This window comes from Juglans regia, chromosome 10 (assembly GCF_001411555.2).
Source record: "Juglans regia cultivar Chandler chromosome 10, Walnut 2.0, whole genome shotgun sequence".
NCBI classification, from domain to species: Eukaryota; Viridiplantae; Streptophyta; class Magnoliopsida; order Fagales; family Juglandaceae; genus Juglans; species Juglans regia.
In genome coordinates this window covers 25607391-25628584 of record NC_049910.1, presented here as the reverse complement: position 1 = coordinate 25628584, position 21194 = coordinate 25607391, and the positions used below count along the sequence as shown (strand labels likewise).

Here is a 21194-nt window from a genome sequence, read left to right as displayed (position 1 = left end):
TGCAACCCAAAAAAATTTATCAGGTTCAAATCTACTAACAGATATATATGAACAAACAAACAAAATTACCCACAAAAACAAAAAGGAAAGAAATCAAGCTATTTTCAGCTCGATGGAGAACAATACATGTTCATCCTCGATGGAGAGCTATAAAATATATATAAACCCTAAATCCTAAAATATAAAATTATACCTTCCACAATTATAAAATACATATTCAGCTTGATGGGGAGCTATACAAAAAAATTATAAATATAAACCCTAATCAAATTTCGAAATCTGTAAAAAAACCCTAAATCTCAAATATGTAAATTCGATAAAAAAAGCCCTAAATGAAATGAATCAATTAGCAATGAATTGAAACATTGCAATGATTCATGAAGTGAATGTAAGATTTTGAAAATTAAAAAGCATATATATGTTCACATACCGATTAGCTCGCCGAGAGAGGGGAAAACAATATCTGTCATTCTGTAGCCTTGGGAACAAATAGAAGCGGAGGAGAACAGAATGGACCATCAGTGTCAACGGCGAGGGGCTGTTGACAGCGTGAGAGAGGGGTTGAGAGTGAGAGATGGCTGCGGCAACTCAGGGACTCGAGAGGTAGAGCAGAGAATCAGAGATGGTCAAGCGGGGAGAGAGAGTGGGGGTGGGAGGGACCGTAATATATATAACCCCATTAAACGACGCCGTTTGGCCTTTGGGACTAAAATTTAGTCTATATGCATAATATATATAATACGAAGTATAGTATATATTTTATATATATATATTAATTATATATATAATATATATAGTGATATTAATATATAGTATACTATATTATATACTATAATACTAACTATATATTATACTATTATAGTGATACAATCATAATAATACTATATACTATACTAATACTAATACTAATACTATATATAGTTATATATATTTTGTTATAGTGATTTATATCTAATACTATAGTATAGTATTAGTTATAGTGATTTAGTATAACTATATTAGTATAAGTATAACTATAGTTTATATTAAACTATTAGTATTAGTATATATTTAGTATTAGTCATAGCTATATAATACATTAGACTATATAATAGTATTAATATTAGACTATTAGTATAGCTATATATTAGTATTAGTTATATATTAGTATTAGTTTTAGTGATTTAGTATAACTATAACTATAGTATATATTAGATTATTAGTATTAGTTAGACTATATAATAGCATTAATATTATACTATTAGTATAGCTATATAATATAAGTATAACTATAGTCTATATTAGACTATAAGTATAAGTATAATTATAGTGAGTTTTTTAATTGTTATATTAGTATTTGCTTATTGTTATAGTGAGTTTAATTTATTATAACTATATTATTGATAGTATTATAGTGATAGTATTAGTGTAGTAATTTATTATAGTGATAATATTAGTATAGTTAATTTATTATAGTGATAATATTAGTATAGTAATTTAGTATTAGGTAATTAGTATTAACTAATTATTATATCATTATTTTATATGTGATTATTTAGTATAGTGATTATTTAGCTATATATAATATATCAGTATAATTAGTTATATATTAGTATAGCTATAAATAAAATGTTATTAATAATTTAAATATATATTTTATGTTTAAAGCATATGATAAATTAAATTTTCACATTTAAGATTAAACTTTTATTTTATAAATTATAATAACATTATTTTATATATAATTATATTAATAACATATGATCAAACAAATTAAAAATGTTCATATTTAAAATTAACATTTTATGTTATAATTTATAAATTATAATATGAAATTATTTCACATATAATTATATATTATATATAAAACTTATATATAAAAAATGTTTTGTATAATATTAATTTTGTATAAAACTTATATATATATCATTTTTATTTTTTTATTTTTTCCCAATCAGGCTGGTCCAGTCCAGTTCGGTCTTGGAAACCATGGAACTGGGGCCGGACCAGGTCTGGCCGATTTAAAGTTTACAATAACCGGTCCAACTGGTCCGGTTCGGTCCTATCCGGACCGGTTTTTCGGTTCAAATTTACACCCCTAATTGAGGATAGGATTGAGAAAAATTTTCAAAAATTTCTTTTATGTCAGGCTGAGTTTTGTGGGTACTTTTATTTAAACCCTTGACCTTGAACATAATTGAGCACATAATCATTTTTTCTTTATTCCATTTTGCTTATGAAGAGAAAAAGTTGAATTAACTGGGTCATGGAAGTTCAATTTTGCTTTGCTCTAGAATCCGTTGATGGATTCTTGAAGCGAAATCCTAGTTGATACCAAATATTAGAGAAATGATCTAGGCAATTTATTTTTTTCATAACCAACAGAGCTTTCCCAGCTGTCCTGATTATCATGCCATCATTGCATGGTGTATTTCCATAGTCAACCCTCTTGAGCCTTATTTTACATGAGCATTTATTTGTTCTTTTAACTACATAAACCATTCCAGTTCTAAGCCTAAAAAATCATGATTTACCTTTTATAGTTTGAGAAAATACTTTGGTGGAATTCTACATTTAAAGAGAAAGTTAGTTCAAAGGAAATTATGCTCTATTTGATCAAAGTGTGTGAAGAAAAAGAGAAAAAAAAAAGTGAACAAAAAAAAAGGGTTGAAGTGGTTGAAGATTTGAAAAGACTACAAGAATTGAGGTGGCTGAATGAAAAAGGTGGGAGACCGGAGAAAAAAAAGAAAAAAAGAAAGGTATTATTGCTGGGTTTGTCTTTTATTCAGAGATGATTTATCCATTATGGCAGAAAAAAAAAATCAATAAATGGAACGCAAATCACTTCAGATTTTGTTGAAGGTGTACTTCATACTACTTCATTTATTACAGCTAATATCACAAGTATGAGCATATAGTCGAGGAAGAGTTATGGCTTGAATCATGTGGATATCTCTTTTACTGTTTTTTCCACTAAGTATTTTCCCAGTTTGTTTTGATTTTTCTTATCCATTTCTTTCTTAGCCCTCACCCTGTGGCCTGTCATTACAACCTGATTAAAGACCTTTTGATCTCTGAGTTTGGTTTGACTATATTAGTGGAGAGGATTTCTGAATATTGGACTTCTGGGGTTAAGTTTGGAGAGAATTCTTTTGGTTTTAGTTGTTATACTTTTATCTGAGTTTGCAAGTGGTTTGGAGTTGAATTGACTATATCACACACATACACACACACACACTCAAAGGTCTTAGCTTTAGGTTGAAGTAAATACTTAACTCTTGCTTGACCTTGACAAATTGCTAAACTTTTTATTGATTTTCTTTTTATCTTTGATGTTAAAAGAGTAAGATACTAGTGATGAAATCAAAATTCAGATCATGGCTTGGTGAGTGATGAAACTTCTCAATGGGGCCTAGTTATAGTCTATAGTGGTCTTTTATTTTATTTTATTTTTGTTTGAGGACAAACAAAGTTGTAAGTTTAGGGGTGCTTGATGACTTGCATAATTTCTTATATTTTATCACTTCTTAACATTAAACTTTAGTCTAAATACCCTATTATTAGACTAAAATGCTAAAATGTTAATAGAAATTATTGGAATTAATGTGTATTCTTGAATTGAGTTTCTATTTACTTTGGGATACTCCTAAGCAGATTTTTATGTTTAATTTCAAAATTTATAAAAGAGCAAGTCCAAACACATTCGAATTCAAAGGATTTTTGAGTGGACAAGACGTTGGAACAACCTAAGAACTTTCAATGAGTGTAGGATTCTTCAAATAAGGATAATGATGAGGTTTGAGAGTAATTCGGATTAAAATCCAAAACGTGCTAACAGACAGCATGGATATACTTTAGTATTTTAATCATAACTTTCTGCTTTAATATCGGATTGATGGAATTCTTAATGCGTTTGAAAGCTATCTTAAAGGGTTACAAAGTTGTCTCTTATAAGGTTTTCCAAATTCTAACTCCTGAATCACGTACATGGCTGCCAAGTTAACTCCTAAAATTTAGGCGATTTTGTGTATGGGAATATAAAGACATTAGGGTTTCTTTCCTACCCTATTTAAGCATATCATTAGCACGAAATTAGGGAGTTTTTCATATGGTCATTTCTTTGGAGTTTTTCATTTTAGACGCTGCAGCTTGCGAGGGACGACACTGCGGACTGCGATGAGCATTTTCAGTGTTCATTTTCTTCTATTCTTCTCTCAGAAAAATTATGGTGAATTTGTTTATATTGAATTTAATTTTTAGCATGAACTAAATTTTCTTTATTCTAAAAAAACAATGTAATCTAGTTCCAAACTATGCTTACTTTTCTATGTTAATTTGAAGTAATTATCTTCTATGTTTGTCTGATTTATTCTGAACTTATTGCTTCTAATTAACTGGCCATTAATTAGATGATTTTAATCTTGTGATTTGCTGTCGAAAGAGAGAATTATGGGATAGATCTTGGATATTTCGGCATAGGTAATTATAGAGATCGAAAGACTTGTATGAACCTATGTAGTATTAAAATCATTAGTTTTATTGCTTTCTTACTTTATTAATTTGCATACTCTTGTGTAAAATGATGAATAAGAATAATTTCCAATTGACTATCGAAAGAGGCTTTTGGATGTTTGTGGAGATTTGCTAACAAACAGAGAGAATTAAATTCAATTAGTTAGATGAGTAAAGCATAGTGAGAGATTAGGTGAAGTCGATTTCTTAAAAGTTTTCTTTCCCATTGATTTGATCTTCGAACAATATCTTTCTTTTCCTTTGAGTATTCTCTTTGAATTAATTTTATTTTAATTTGTAATTACAAAAATCTTAGTGACTTTTCTAAATAAAGTCAAGATTAGTATAATTTCAGTATTTGTCAAAAATAAGTTACCAATCCCTGAGAACGAGACTCTTCTCATCACTTTATTATAAAACTACGATACTGTGCACTTGCAGTTTTGCACTGATCACTCCCGCTACGAAAAAGTGTGGGATCAGCGCCAAACTGTCTAAAAGACTTACCTCCCTGCAGGATACCATAGGGTAAGAGAGACCTAAAAGGTTATTTTATCCCTCCCACAGTGGAGAGCAGGTTCAGCCTTGAGGCTGCCCAAATACTTACTCAACCTCCATCGTGATAAAGGAGTGGACCAGCCACGTTGTTGTCCAAATTACCTCTCTAGGGGAGAAAGAGGCGGTTTGGCATGAGACATTCCGACCTCTCCCCGACGGAGAGCTGGCCAAGTCCACGAACTGCCTGAACGACAGAGTGGAAAACGTGGACATCATCAATGCAAGCGGCGGTAATACAGGACAATCAAGACAAGCGTTGTTACGACAATGGAGGAAGGTCGGTGAAGTTTAAAACTACATAGACTAACTTACCTCCCCATAGACTGAGGCAAGCCAGGCCTAAGGCCATCTTGACTCCATGCGAGGGAGAGCGGGTTCAGCCTCACGACAGCCTGAAGAACAAATATGTGCTAATGGAGAAAGACAGGTAAAGTTTCTAACTACCTTGACTATTTTACCTCCCCGTGGGCCGAGGAGACAAGTTGGGCATAAGGTCATCTTGACTCTCAACAGTGGAGAGGGGGGTCATCCTCACGGCTGCATGAAAAGCAAAGCTAGGACAAGGGAGATAGGGAAGATGTCCACACCTCAAGCAAAGTCATGAAGGTTCGGAAAGATGGATACATAGAGAGGGCCAACAAAAAGAGCAAAAGCGGGAGACCGCTAGTAGGCGCGGTTGTCAAATGTTGACCAAGCACTGGTGGGGTGGATCATAAGAGGCGTTGTGCTGCAAACTCTCGTGATAGAGCTTAACCCCGGTCGGCCCTAAAAAAGTGAGGAACAGAACAAAAGCAAGAAGAAAAGAACAGTGGAAAGATGGTAGAAAAAACATAGACAGATATAGTCAACAAAAGGTAATTTTATTCATCACTAGAAGCTATAAGGAACAAGTTACATTATAAGTCGCAGAACTACAAGGAACAAGTTACATCATTAAACCGTAGAGCTACAAGAAACAAGTTACATCATAAAACCACCTAGCTACAAGGAACAAGCTACAATTTGAGACCCTATGCCTTCAAAAAGAAAAACAAGTTCCAGTGCCCGACCGTAGACCTAGATCGTAAAACAGCTGGGGATAATCCAAGAGGACTAGAAGACCGCACTGTTCTCAAACCAATCTAAAATGGTATAAGCTGAAAATCTCCAACAACGATGAAGATACTGCCAAGAATCAGAACATCTCGGAGTTTATTTCTATGTTGAGAACCGCTTACTGGACGAAGGCCAGTGATCAATGCAACCGAGCTCGATCAAATCATATTTCCATGCGAGTAGCAAGCAGATATCTCCACCACTACGACATGTCGATAATGCCCGAGGTTACCTCGAAACATCAACAAGGTTGTAATGAGGCAACTAATTGAGTCATACGGTGATGACTATTGCCCATAAAACACCCGAAACCACCCGTCGACTGTGGAGAGGGAAAAGAATCTGTTAGAGGAAATGAAGACACCGGGTGGGAATGACTTCAAATTCTAGCCCTGTAAGCAAAAAGGGCAAGAACCAATAAGGCACAATAAGTAAAAGGGCGAGAACAAGAACAAACAAGGGGCCCAAGACCCCAACATCGAAGGATTGGCAAGAAGATATGCCCGAAAATCCGCCCTCAACAGGTGGGGTCATTCCTAGCAGGGCCATCACCAAGGCCGCTGGGGATCAAACTCTTCCTAAGGATGTCGTGCCGCCTCAAAGACTCCTCGTGCGAGGAAAAGTCCCCCACATTCATAAGCCTAAGGTCACACTAGGGGTTCTGAAGAATGTGAGTCTTCATCCGCTCCAAGCCTTCTTTATAGCCGAAGTCCCACGCATCATCGCGGACACCACGGATATAAGACAGCCTTGTTACTTCTAGGGTAGCCTCCGCATCTTTCGTTCGCTGCCTTTCCTCCTCCAGGGTTTTCCACCTAGCCGTCGTTAACTCGTTAATATTTTGAACTTGAGAACTGAGCCATTTGATCGACCGGCTATCTATGTCCCGCTGTTGATGCAGCCCCCGGATATTGGCCTGCAGCCACTCAAGCTCTGACTGGCATTTGTCAAGGGATTGTTGTAGCATATCCCTAACCTCGTAAGCAAGCGAGGCCTCAATACGGAGCTCGCTGACTTCCCCTTGGGATTTTATCAAGTCAGCAAGGGCTTCCTCAACTACCTCTTCTGCCTTTGCTCCGTAGCTGCACAATCCAAGGCAACATGAGCCAGCGAACAAAGGTTCCGGTTTTCTTTCCTCAACTCCGCTTGGCTATCCATGATGAAGGCTGCCAAATGCTCCAATCCATATCATAGAAAGTAAAATCAAAACCGAAGGAAGGGAACGAAGAAAAGTGAGGAATTTCAATGGCTTCCTCGCCGTCCCCCTCGTCTGGCACACTGGGCGCCATGGCTTCCTCAGCTGGAACATCAGTGTCCGCTAGGCTAGGCAAAGTTTCAAAAATTCTAACTCCGCCTGACTTCTACTCCGATTTCGATTCCGACAGAGTTGGAGTGGTCGGAATAGGAGTTGGAGTTCGGAGTAGCTCCGAATAGGGAGTTCAGAATCGGAGTTGGAGTCAGAGTCAGAGTTTGGAGCTTCTTAGAGCTCCGAACTCCGACTCCGATATTTTTTTAATTAAAAAAAGTATAAAACAACGCCATTCTACTTAATGTGGAACGGCATCGTTTCATCACACGGGGGGTCCAAAATGCAAGACCATCCCTTTCCTTCTTCCTTCTCCTTTTTCTTTTCTCTGAAGTTTAAACCAGTGAACTGTGAACCTCGCCGCCTCGTTCCCTCTCTGTTGCCGCCATTCCTCTTTGCACCTCCGTAGTGGCAACACTCCATTCCCCTTCACTTATCAGGCCAGCCTCCGTAGCCTCTAGTAAGTTTCCAATTCCGAGCCCTAAAATTGATTTAATTTTATGTTTTCTTTTCCATGTTGTCGGGTTTCCTAGAATTAGTTGTTTTGGAATTAATTGTTGTGATTCTTGTGAAGTTGTGTTGTTGTAAGGAAATGTAGCAGAAATTGAATATTATTGATGGGAACGGACAGTGCAAACCAGTATGCATGCAATGTGTTTGATAAAATGTGTATGAGATTTTAAATTGGAAAAAATTAAAATAGAAAAGATATATGTTATGAATACTAGAAAAGCCACACAAGAATTGGAAAATCTTATGAAAAACTATGAATGATCCTGGGTTTTAAATTGGAAAAAATTAAAACAGAAAATATATATGTTATACTATATAGGAGTATTGTATCCTTGTCCAGCACTCCTGAAATCAAAGGCTTGCTTGGAGGAGCTCTATTCAATGAATGCCAGCATCTCCAAGCAAGCTGTTCGAGTGATTTGTGCATTAATATCCACAAAAAAACTATGAGTCCTTCAATTTCACATTAATATGTAAACATAATTAACAGCAACTGATGCTTTAACAACCTTGTTGAATAAAAAAGTTTTTGCTTGGTCTGAAGCAGCAACTGATACTTTCAATATGCTCAAGTCAGCAGTCACAAATCCGCTTGTTCTAGCTCTACCTGACTTTAGCACAGCCTTTGTAATTGAACGTGATGCCTGTGGAAATGGAGTAGAGGCAATTTTGATGCAAGAACATAGGCCTTTGGCCTTTATCAATCAAGTTTTGAAGGATAGAAATTTACAGTTATCCACATATGAGAAAAAACTACTGGCATTAGTCATAGCAGTTAAGAAGTGGAGACCTTATCTCTTGGGGGTTCATTTATCATTTGGACTGACCATCACAGCTTGAATTTTTTATTAAATCAAAAGATTGGTACCCTAGCAGAACAAAAATGGATATCCAAATTAATTGGATATGATTTTTGTATTGAATACAAGAAGGGAGTGGAGAACAAGGTGGCTGATGCCTTGTCCAAGAAAGATGGTGTTGAAGAAGATATGTCCATGTCTGTTATTTCATTTCCAACTCCATCTTGGATGGAAGAGCTTGAACTTATTCAAATGATACACTGGCACAACAACAAATAAGTTTGCTATAAGAGGGTTCTTCTACCAACTCTCAATTTACTCTTAAAAATGGGTATTGTTTAAAAAAGGCAGAATTTATATTCCTAATGTTACTGACTTGAAGCTAAAGATTCTGCAGTTTGTACATTCGAGCCCTTTAGCAGGACAATTAAGATTTCAAAGGTCCCTACAACGTCCAAGATCTGATTTTATTTGGCCAGGATTGAAGAATGAGCTTAAGAAGTTTAGTAAAGAGTGTGAAGTCTGCCAATGCAATAAGGTGGATACCATTTACCCAATAGGACTATTACAACCCTTACCAGTGTCCCACATCAAATTTGGACTGATATCTCCATGGACTTCGTGGAGGGGTTACCAAGTTCAAAGGGCTATTTTGTGGTTATGGTTGTAGTAGAAAAATTGTCTAAGTACGCACACTTTATGGCATTGAAGCATCCATTTCAGCATCTAAGGTAGCCTCGTTATTCCTTTCTAATGTGTTTAAACTTCATGGAATGCCTAGAAGTATTGTATCAGATAGGGGATCTACATTCACAAGTTCTTTTTGGAGGGAGTTATTCAAGCCCCAAGGGGTTAACTTGTCTTATGCTTCAGCTTATCACCCTTAAAGTGATGAGAAAACTGAAACTGTTAACAAATGCTTAGAGCACTTTTTGAGGTGTTTTTTGGGTGACAAACCGAGACTATGGTTTGAGTGATTACCTTTAGCTGAATGGTGGTATAACACCATCTTCCATTCATCTACAAAGGTAGCTCCTTATATGCTTGTGTATGTTGTGCCTCCTATGAAATTGCATGCTTATGTACCTGGACTTACTTAAAATCAGGCCGTAGATGAAGTATTGCAAACAAGGGAGCAGATTTTAGCAATATTGAAGAGCAATTTGTAGGTAGCACAAGAAAGAATGAAACTGCAGTATGATAAGCACAGAACTGAAGGGGAGTTTGCAGTAGGTGATTGGTTCTATCTCAGACTCCAACCATACAGACAACACTCGATGGCAGTAAGGAGAAATTTGAAACTGCCTCCAAGATTTTTTGGACCATTTCCAATCACCCACAGAATTGGCAAGGTTGTTTACATAATTGATTTGCTCATCACACACGAATACATCCTGTATTTCATGTGTCATGCTTAAAGAAGAAATTGGGTCAGAATGTATCACCATTAACCACTCTTCCACCAGTGAATTTATAAGGAGTTCGAACTCATGCTTAAACCTGAGAAGATTTTGCAATGCCGTAGCAGAAATGTGAACAATAGAGCCTTGGTTGAAGTACTAGTACACTGGAGTGGGGCTGGAGTGGAAGATGCAACATGGGAGCCTTACTGGCAACTGTGTCAAAAGTATCCTCTATAACACCCCGTATTATTTTTTAGTGTATTTTTTTTAATTGAATGATTATTTGTTATTAATTTAAAAATTGATTCTCTTGTTTTAAATTTTTAGATTTTAGTGGGTTTATTTTTATGATTTTTATTAATTTGTGAAAATTAAATTTGACATGTTTCCTTAATATTAGTAATTGTTATGCATTTAAATTTCTCTTAATTTAAATTAGTTTGTGGGTTTTAAAATTATTGTATTGTTGGATTTAATTATTTTATTTTACTTAGTTACTGTGTTTAAATTTATTTTATTTAAAACTGTTGTGTTGAAATAATTTTTCGTTAGAATTTTTGTGACCCAAATTATGAGGATAGGACCTCATTTTTTTTCCTTCATTTTCTCTTTCTTCTTTTCTTTTTCTTCTTTTTCTTCTTTTCCTTTCTTTCTTTTTCTTTTTTATTTCCTGCTTCCCGCGCGCCGCAAGGCCCCCTCCCTCTCTCCGTCCGTTTCTCTTCTCCCCCAGCCCGCCGCCATGCGCCTTCTTCCGGCAACACCGCCCAACCCATGGCCTTCCCCACCCTCCGGCGACCACCTCCCTCCAATCTCAGTCCCTCTCGCGTCGCCATTTGCCCGCACGCGCAACACTATACCGCGGCGTTCCTTGTGCTCGTGCGCCGCCGTCGCGCCACCATCGGCCACCATCTCTTCATCACTTCATCATCGACCTCCTAGCAACCTAATGCGCCCATCCTTGGCTCCGATCTGTCACCGGTGAAGCCCATCTATCTCCATCTCCAATTTGTGCTTTTTGGCCTTCAACCGCCGCCCACGCCGCCACTCACGACCAACCACCACCACCACTAGTTTCACCGACATCCCTAGGCCCTACCCTATCATTCTCGGGTCTTCGTTTACACCCGTTCAAAAGTGGGTTTTTGAGACCGACGGCCACAGTGCATTTCGCACTGTTTTGTTGCTGCGTTGCCACTTCTAGCACCTCCGTGAGCTTTCAAAAATTATATTATAGCATTGTAAGTATTTTTCCAAAGAACTTTTGAGATTTAAATGTATTTTTGCGCTAATTCATATTTACTGTGAATTTGTTGGTTGTGCCGGACTGAATCCGAGGAGTAAGGGGGTTGGTTGGATTGGATGATGAAATTGTTTGTGTGAGTTTAGTTTATGCTTTGAAATTTGTTGGCTGTTTCGGGTTTAAATATTGGTGTTTTGAGTTTGACGTTGATCATGGTGGATATAGGTGATTTTTTTTAGGAAGTGGTGATATACTCTGGGATTATGAGGGTTTTAAGTTTTGAGAAATTAAGATAGATTATTTTAGAAGCTTAGGCTTAAATATAGAAATCCGTGATTGGTTGAAAACTTACGAAAATTGTGTGATTATTTTTTATAGGTGACGATTTATAGTCAACTCGACATTTTTGAGAAAATTTCTGAAAAGCTAAGTTGCCCAGGTAAGCGGGGTTCATATACTAGTTTTGCATAAAATAAATAAAAGGAGGTTGACTTTGAAAATAAATGTGTTTATTTTCTTTTTGAAGAGATGATCTGAAAACAACATCAGATGTTTATTCTGCATATGCATAAATTCTATATAAGAGAAAGTGTTTTCTGTCATGACTGGTGTAGACATGAGCTAGTTTTGTGCACTTTATTTCTGAACCATGTAAAAGAGCGAATAATGATATGAAACTTTTCAGTATTTTTGTTTTGAAATGATGTGTCATCTGAGAACCTTGGTATGAAGTTCTGATTCTGTATATGATTGTAATCGGATTTTTTATGAAATTTGTTCTGTTTCTGTTAAGGCCCAGCCACGGGTATAATGGTGGTTTATAACCCTACCACGGGGGTGAAACATGAAAAATAGGCCAGCCACGAGTATAATGGTGGTTTATAACCCTACCACGGGGGTGAAACATGGAAAATGGCCCAACCAAGGGTATAATGGTAGTTTATAACCCTACCACGGAGGTTAAACATGGTATTGTCCCGATATGATATTAAACGATGATATGATTATAATGTTTCAGTTTAGAAATACCAACGGATCTTCTTTTTGGAATAAGTTTATTTTTCTGGAAATTTTGCTCTAATGTTTTTGTACAAAGTTTTATTTCTGCATTTTGAAAGAAAATGTTTTGTTCTGCTTATCAAATGTTATAAATGTTCATGTTTACATGCTAGTATATGCTCTCTGCTTGCTGAGTTGTTGATAACTCGCCCCTTTAATCTTCATAATATTTCAGATGACATTGATGGTTCAACTGAGGATCAGTATTAGAGTTTATGGAGAAGATTAGCAGTGAATGGTTATTGGGTATCTCGTGGTATTAGCGTTGATGTTGGAAGTTGTTTTTATTTCTTAAGTTTGCTTCAATGGATTTAGACGGTTTATGGAGACTTATGTTAATGTTTCATTATTTCTAGTTTGTTATTTGAGACATGAAGAAGAGTTGAATTTTATTTGGGTTGTTGGATTGAAAATTGGATAGATGAGTTTATATGGTTTATTTAATTGAAGTATTTACGTTTGATTTGAGATTTGGGAAAATATATATTCTTGAATTTGGAAGTACTCTAGTATTGTTAGAGTTGATTATCAGGTTATATGAGTTAACTCTCTGGACCCTCGGGATCGGGGCGTTACATCCTCACCTTGTAGGCAAGGTGCTTTGAAGGGAAGGGGTATGTCAAGGATCGATTGAAGGGGGTAACAGAAGAAGAAGAGAAGGGTTGTGTAAGGAAGAAGGAAGATGAAGTTCAGACTGGAATGAATAAAAGAGGAAATAGCCGTTGGTCGATATACATGTAAAGTTACGACGTTAATAGATTTGATAGAATGGTGTCGTTTTAGTCAAGTATATTTTGTAATAAAGCAAAGCGTTGTTGTTCACAATACTGGAAGTGTAAATGGATGAAACGAGGTCGTATTGCAAGAAGTAATAGAAGTATAAATGGAGGGAAAAGGAAGGAATGAAGCATTCTGAGTTTTGATCATTTTTCGATACTCTCTCTCTCTCTCTCTCACTTTCTCTCTCTTGTTCCTGGATATTGACTATCTCGAATGATGTCTGTTCTATTGAGTCCATTATAACAATTCAAAATAACAAAGTGTAGCTAGGCACTACAGTCATTCTAGTTAGCTTCACATACTAAAGGTGGTTGAGACATTCACGACTATCTCTCCCAACTTTTATATATATATATATATATATATATATTGTTTGGCAATACAGCAATTCTCAAGTATTCTAAGATATCTCAAATACTACTTAAATATAAAACATTTTCAATTTCTAATTTTTAACTTTTTCATCAGTTATAAAAAGTAATACTAATTTTACAAATTAAAAAAATTATAGTATTCAAAAAATTTTTAAAATTTATAATATTTTTAGTTCACTTTTCTCTCTCATTTTTTTAAAATTTAATAAAACATTTTAATTAAAATTATTTTAATACTATTGTCGGAAAAAGCATCTCGGAAGATTTCATTTGAGAGAGTAGAGAAATCTTTAGATAGTATCTACTTCTGGGCTTGTGTATTGTCTCCCGATGTGTTTCAACTTTCAACAGTGTACCGCATGCATGTCCCAATTGATTCTCAGCCCTACTTTACTGCCATTTAGATGCATATTCACCCACCCACTCTGGGGAAAATGATGTACAGGATTTGAGTTTTCACCCATAGAATTGGACAAAAAAGTTAAGATGCGTAGACATTGTGTACCATGAAAAGAAACTGGATCAGCAAAATGTACTCAAAAGATTTAGAAGAATGAACATATTGCATTTCACTGATATTGACTTGATCAGGGTTATAACTTCTACCACCCACATCCCCTTGAGCAGCAAATGGTTGGGTGCCCCCCACCCTCCCTTCCCCCAGGCAGCCCCGGAAAAAAAGAACATCGAGATCAGGTGCCGGTAGCACCTGATGTTTGCATACCTAATTAACTATAGACGAGACTTTACTAGTGTGGAAAAATAAACAAAAGAAAGCACTCTAGTAGTAATGAACACCTCCACACCATGGAAATCGCTAGCATCAGCCCTTTTTGCTCATTCACAAGTATTGTTCATGTATCCTGGCACGGTTCTCTTCCCACCATAATCTAGCATGCATCTCCCCAAATTTTTCTCGGCTGCAGGACACACATAGCAAGAATATCCAGCATCATTCAACTCAATACAGTTCCATACCATAATGATACATGAAGCAGGAAAGAGAGAATTGCATTCTCATTCAAAAGTTTCTGTTAGACTAAAAAATAGAAGAGAATAATTAAAAAATTAGTTCAAGTAGCGTAATTGAAAGCAGCAATAATGATGTTCAAAAAAGGGTAGCAATTTATGATTATGTTCCTTTTGTTTGAAATTCAAGTCATGATTTGGAGTTAGTTGAACCTAAATTAACGCCTCAATTGCGACATTGTGGCTAAAGTGTAATCAAATCCATTAAAAGGCAGTACTTAAGGCATTCAAACTCTGGATTTTCTTAGGTGTATAGACTTACCTTGAGAAAACAGTAAATAAATACCTAAATTGTGTCTACAGATTATGGTACTTGATCTTCCCTGTCATATATGCCTAGATTATTACCCATCAGAGAAGCTGGCAACTAATCAAATGATGCTTTAAACAGGGTGACAACTTTTATGAACAAGGTGGGGGCAGCAGATTAAAATTATATCTTTTTTTTTTTTTTTGCCTCGCCATTACAGTTGTAAGAAAATTCAATGGCCAGAAAGTTTGGCATGGGACCCATCATTTCATGGATTTGACAGGACAAAGATGCAGATGCTGCGGATGGCTAAGAAATTAAAATACCAGATAACATGAACTAATATGAACTCTATCAGACAGTTGCAACAAAATCCAAGAGTATCCATTAGGACCAAACATCTAATCTATCAGATAGTTGGAAGAATATTAAAGATTGTGTCAGGATGAAAATTCTACCAGGCGGCCAGGCCTATTTAATTGTACCAGCCATCTCTGGTAAGCCCCAAGTATGCTTCTTAAGAGACACTCAATCCAACCAAAGAGTTTCCAAGGACCTCACCTGAATCTCACTCGTCTGAGCTCCCTTTTGCCTCCTGGCAATGCTTTAATTGTGATGTAGACCCCTGGTTCGTCTTGTTCAACCCATTCAGCCTCAAGATCACTAGCATTACTGATGGACAGCTCCCCTGAGCGATCTGCATCCCTTGATGAGCTACTCCTTATAGAAGCATCCATAGATGATATCTCTGTCTTGGTACCGCTGATACTGGATAGTTTTGGGGTTGATCCAAGACCACCCGAGTCATAGTAATGTCGAGATTGCATCGAGTGTTTTTCAAGTGAATCTGAGGATGAGTAACCCATTCCCATACCTGTTGGACGGTACAAGTTACGAGGTAACCGTTCTCTGGTCAATGGGGGTGTGATAGGGCTGTCTTCTGCAGATTCCATCTTTGAGCTCTGTAACAGGAGAGAAGAACGACATTGTTGGCACTCAAAAGGAACAAAAGGAAAAATATTGTGTACACAGAACACATCTACTTGAAGTCATTGATGCATCATCCATGGGGGCAGGACCATGCATGTGAAGACGTGATTCTATGAAGAAAGCTCACCTCATCTTCAGATCTTGGTGGAGTTGGAAGCGGGAAAGCCTGTCGGTTGAATCTCTGAACATTGTACAGTTCCATAACCCGATCATAGTTCTCTGCCCACCACCTTTGAGCTTGCCATTTGTTGAACATCTCTCGACTAATCATAGAAAAATAACTACAATTTCAAAACTCCTGATTAATGAACTAACTGGATAAAAAGTGAGAAATGGTGGCATCCATAGGCACATCACATTGCAAGAGGCATGCATTTTCTTGTTGATAAACAGAGAGATATGGAATTTGTTTTTTTATTTTTTTTCCTCTTTTGGTAATAATACAGGAACATCTTCATAAAGACGCCATCAAGTTCATTGCCTGCCATAATTAGTCCGCGTGCCTTTTGTTTGAAGCCTTTGAACCAATACCATTATATCAGATTATCATTAGTTATGCAACAGTAGTATACAATGTTAGACCACTAAACTGCACACTCATTATACCTTTTGACAAAGGGAACTCAAAGAATAATTAACAGAAAAAACCAGACATTCGGTGCGTGCAATAAAGTAAATGTTTTAGTGGGAACATAGGACCTTGCATTAGGGAGGGAATGTCTTTAACAATCAGAAAATGAGTAAGTGCTATCTAAGCACAATATTTTACCTATTGAGTGTGAAATTCCCATTTTATCATTTTTTTTTTCTTTTTAACACATAAGTATAAGTAGTATTTTCTCAACCAATCCTTTTACAGTATTAATCAACAAAAGAAAAACAAAAAAACCAATTAGTATCATCTTATTTTTCTCATTCTGAAGTACTAAGTCATTTTATACGTGAACAACTTAAATCAGATCAAACTGTCACATTTGTTAAAAGAATAACATTTTATCGGCTAATTGGTATCAATCCCATGTCGGGTTTTGCTATGCATCAGTTACAGCTCACACTTAACAACTTTTTCTTTATTTTTTCATTAGATGCGATGTGTATGTAGTGAATAGTAGCTGATGATTCATCCCATGTCATAGTCAATCCATGGCCCAAGAAAACGTGGGAGTAGAAGGTCCGATGATTTCTAGCGGATTGTCAATCTATGCCAAAACATACTATCGGATCAGAAGGTCTGACATTTTGTCTTCTGAGTAGTTTCTGGCGGCAGATGACGTGGGCAGTGGAAGTTCATTAGAACATAAAATGACAAGATAATGGTCACTCAAAACAGACAAAGGGACGGAGAATCAGGCAGGCGTGAAGGAATAAGGGAAAAGGAAAGAAAGGAAGGAGCCTTCTCCGACACGAAGACAGCACTCCACGTAAAAGGTACCAAAACACAATCAAAGTTGCCCCACCCAAACCCACAATGGCTTCTGCTTTTGGACTTTTTCGGATTGCTTTTCATAAGCGCGTGAAAATTACTTGTTTTTTGGGTCCCACCAAAATTTGCTCAAATCATATAAACAGACTGGTTTCCAAAGTATTGTTTGGATGCCACGTTCAGTTGGGTTTCAAAATTATTTATTCAATTAAAAATTTAATAAGTTCTATTATTTTTTATTATAAAAATACTTTAACTACAATAATAAGATTTTATAAAATAAAAAATAAAATTAATATAATATATTAAATTTTAAATTATTTTTAATATAAAATAAATATAACATATTATATAAATCTACCTCAATTTATAAATTTATTTTTATAAAATATTTTTATGCCATAATACTTATCTTCTCATCATATTTCGTTATATAGTTTTTTAAATAAGAAAATAATTCAAGTATAATTTTTTTATATACCTATATGACAAACGAAGAGTATTTTTATAAAATAATTTGTAACAATATGATCATTTTTCATAAATATTCTCGTTTTAAAACATAATTTTATAAATGAATGTAAAAAAAATTGTGCATATATCTTACTCTTTTTAAGTAATGCTCTCGATCTTGATATGGATGTACAAACAATAAATTTCTTAACAAATTTTAAATGTTTCATCTGATTTTAATTTAAAAACAAAATTATAACAATGACCAATAAATCATATAGAATTCATGTAACTCTCTTCTCATCTTCCTCGGAGATTTTTGAAACAAATTAAATATAAAAATAAAACAAAAACGTTGACTATAGATAGAATCAAATCACTACACACGTACTAAAATCATCAGATCACCAGAGACGGCGAGAAGATGATGAACGAAATAGCAGACAGGATGCATATAGACGAAATTTGAATTTGGAGTTTTTACCTGAACCGTATACGCTTGAGATCGTTCCCGCCACGGGGGAGCGAGACGAAGGTGATGAGCACGCCGGGCTCCACCTGGGCAACCCACTCTTTGGGTTCGCTCTCCTCCACAAACACCACCGGCTCCACTCGTCGTCCGCTGCCGGAAGTCGGAGTCCCTTCGCCGCTCGAGCTCGACATCCCCTTCAGCCTCGCCTCCATCTCCTTCCCCCATACCCTCCCCGTCCTCGATCTCGACCTCGACCACCTGAACCGCTCCGATTCCGCGTCCGACTCTCCGTTTACCCTGAGTCGACTCTGAGTTGTCGTCGGCGGTGGTGCCGTGCACGGGTTGCAGCTCCGATACGCCCCCGAGGCCTTCAACGCCATGTCCTTGATCTGAAATGACCAAATTATCCATGTTAAACGGATTTAGGGGTTTTGGAATAGAAGTACCGATTACGTAATTACCCACCTGAGTTGTGAGAGATTTTATAGTTTGGGTTTTGACGCCTGAGGTGTCGAATTCTTCGGTCTGATCCGGCGAGTCATCGCCGAGTTTCTTAGGCCGAGCTATGCAGGTCAGCATTTTCCTTTCTCTGCGATTAGATACGATACGAAGAGAGAGCCCCCCCCGCCCCCCCGCCCCAAAAGAAAAACGGGTCGATACAGTCGGTAATAAGGCGTTGTCTGAAAGCTGAAGGAGTTGTTGTTAGTATTGAATAATTGGGTACCGGAAACAAACAAGACAGCTACATATATATATATACGATTGCTGCTTCGTGCCCAGACCTCTTCAATGTCTGCCTGCCACTCTTGTATTATTAAGCTATCAAAGATTCCCTCTCAAAATTAAAAACTCAATGTAGGCAACTTTTTCTTTTTAGCTGTGTGTGTGTGTGTGTGTGTGTGAGAGAGAGAGAGAGAGAGAGAGAGAGAGGAGATCGCCGTGATGTGATGTTCAGAAGAAGTAGGGGGGGAAAGGCAGCTAGCGCCGGGGAGCGGTAAAGGCAAAGGCAGGGCTCTGCCAAGGAAAAATGGCTATCTAATATAAATTTGCTGATCTTCACCAGCCACCGGTTGTTTTACCGGTTCTTACATGTACGGCCTGAATGCCCCAGGCATCATTGCATGCTTCAATTCCTATTAGGAAAATGCTAGAGCTCCCGCTGGGGCTCCCGCTGGGAGGAGTTCTAGTGTATTTTTTTATGTGTATTTTTTAATTCTTTTTTTTATGTAGATGTTTTTAATGATTTTAAATATTTTTAAAAAATAAAAAAATTTATAATATTATTAAATAATACTTGCTTAATCACGAAGTAAAATATAAAATATTTTTATATGATTTTTTATTTTATTTCGTGATTAAGGAAGTATTTTTTAATAATTTTTTTTTTTACTTCTTGATTAAGAAAGTGTTTTTAATAATATTCTAAATTTATTTTATTTTTTAAAAAATATTAAAAAATATTAAAAAAATTATATAAAAAACAACTTAAAAAAAACACATACAAAAATACACTACAACCCCAGCGGGAGCCCCCAACGGGGGCTGTAGCACGATCCTTCTTATTAAGGGCTGTAATCGGGATTCCGGTCTTCGAGCTTCACTGACTCAAAATATTCGAGTTGGAATTCAAGATGGAAATTTTTATTTATTCTTTATTTGAATTCGATTTGGTAAATTAAACTCTTAACTCCAACTCGAATTGTTTAATTTTTTTATTTTTAATAAGATTTTATAATTAATAAATTAGATAAATAAAAAAAAATCTAATATTTAATTTGTACAACTAATAAATAGAATCTCTATTTAATTATATGATTTTAAAAATTTATAAATAATTAATATCTAACTAGTTAATATTTATCTATAATAATAATATATTATATGCCTACATATATTATTAATACATGCACATAATACGATAGCATATATCTATTTCATATGTAGTTCCCACATACAAGCATATGAAATCATTAAATCTTATCGACTAATTATTCTTCAAATTATAAAATATTGCTATTGAATATATAAGTAATTAGGTTATATATTATATATTTAATTATAAAATTGATATGCTTATATTATTAACTAATACATATATGTATATAATACGTGTATGTATATATTTATCAATATATGAATAAGTTTTAATCGAATCAAGCTAACGAGTCGACTCGAGCATAACGAGCGATTCTTAACAAGTCTTAGCCGAGTTGAGTTTTGTCAGGTATGTGTCATTTACTAATCGAGCGGATATCTACTTTCACAAATAAGTTTTTTTTCATAAGTCAAGTTCAATTTGAACTTAACTGTGCGAGTACTAAGCAAGCTATCGAACAAAATGATTCATTTACAACCCTAGTTCTTATGGCAAAATTTCCATAGAAAATAATCTTTGCGTCCATAAGCTCTGTATTTTGTTTTTTGAAAATGATATTTAGCACCATGTTTTTATCCTCTCAAAATTACCGGCATTTTAGTTTATTTTCTTAATGGTTAAAGAAGTGAATATTATTGAAGTTTTGATTTATTTTTTTTCTTTTTAATAGTTAAGGATGCTTAAAAAATATTTTTTTAAAAAAAATGTAATTTGCACCCGTAGTAACTTTGAGGAGATAAAAACATAAGACGGAGTAGTAGCACCCAATATGTTTTGATGGTTGTATATTTTTAATATAATTTTAGATACTAATTATAAATAATATGATATGCATCCTCTTCTTATTAGGTGCGCTGTACTATCTATATTTTTTTCAGAGCACTGAGGAAGAAACTGTTAAAAAAGAAAATGATATTCATACCGAGACATATTACCGACAAAAGCCACCGATTGTCTTTTCTTTTTTTTTCTTTTTTTTTTACTTAATGGTTAAGAAATTATTTTTTTAATAAATTTTTGATATATTTTTTAAAAAAATATTTAAGAGGATTTAAAAAACAAAAAAAAAAATGGTTGATGGG

The 21194-nt window shown here is 35.5% G+C and overlaps 1 protein-coding gene across 1 annotated transcript; it reads right to left on the bottom strand.

Moving 5' to 3' along the window:
• Positions 1–14100: 14100 nt before the first annotated feature.
• On the bottom strand, positions 14101–19296 carry LOC108985604 (protein Brevis radix-like 4). The gene is made up of 5 exons (XM_035694303.1): positions 18702–19296; positions 18249–18625; positions 16016–16151; positions 15460–15860; positions 14101–14539 (listed from the first exon to the last, which is right to left on the bottom strand). Exons 1-5 carry the CDS (start codon positions 18813–18815, stop codon positions 14461–14463), a joined length of 1107 nt encoding a protein of 368 aa, XP_035550196.1. The 5' UTR covers positions 18816–19296; the 3' UTR covers positions 14101–14460.
• Positions 19297–21194: the final 1898 nt, after the last annotated feature.

Bases quoted from the DNA above. Each gene is read 5' to 3' on its own strand.
- LOC108985604 (XM_035694303.1), bottom strand. From the start codon at position 18,815: ATGCTGACCTGCATAGCTCGGCCTAAGAAACTCGGCGATGACTCGCCG. The intron at 15,861-16,015 runs GTGAGCTTTCTT...CTCCTGTTACAG, and splicing joins CACCAAGATCTGAAGATGAG to AGCTCAAAGATGGAATCTGC. The intron at 14,540-15,459 runs GTGAGGTCCTTG...TGTGTCCTGCAG, and splicing joins CTCAGACGAGTGAGATTCAG to CCGAGAAAAATTTGGGGAGA.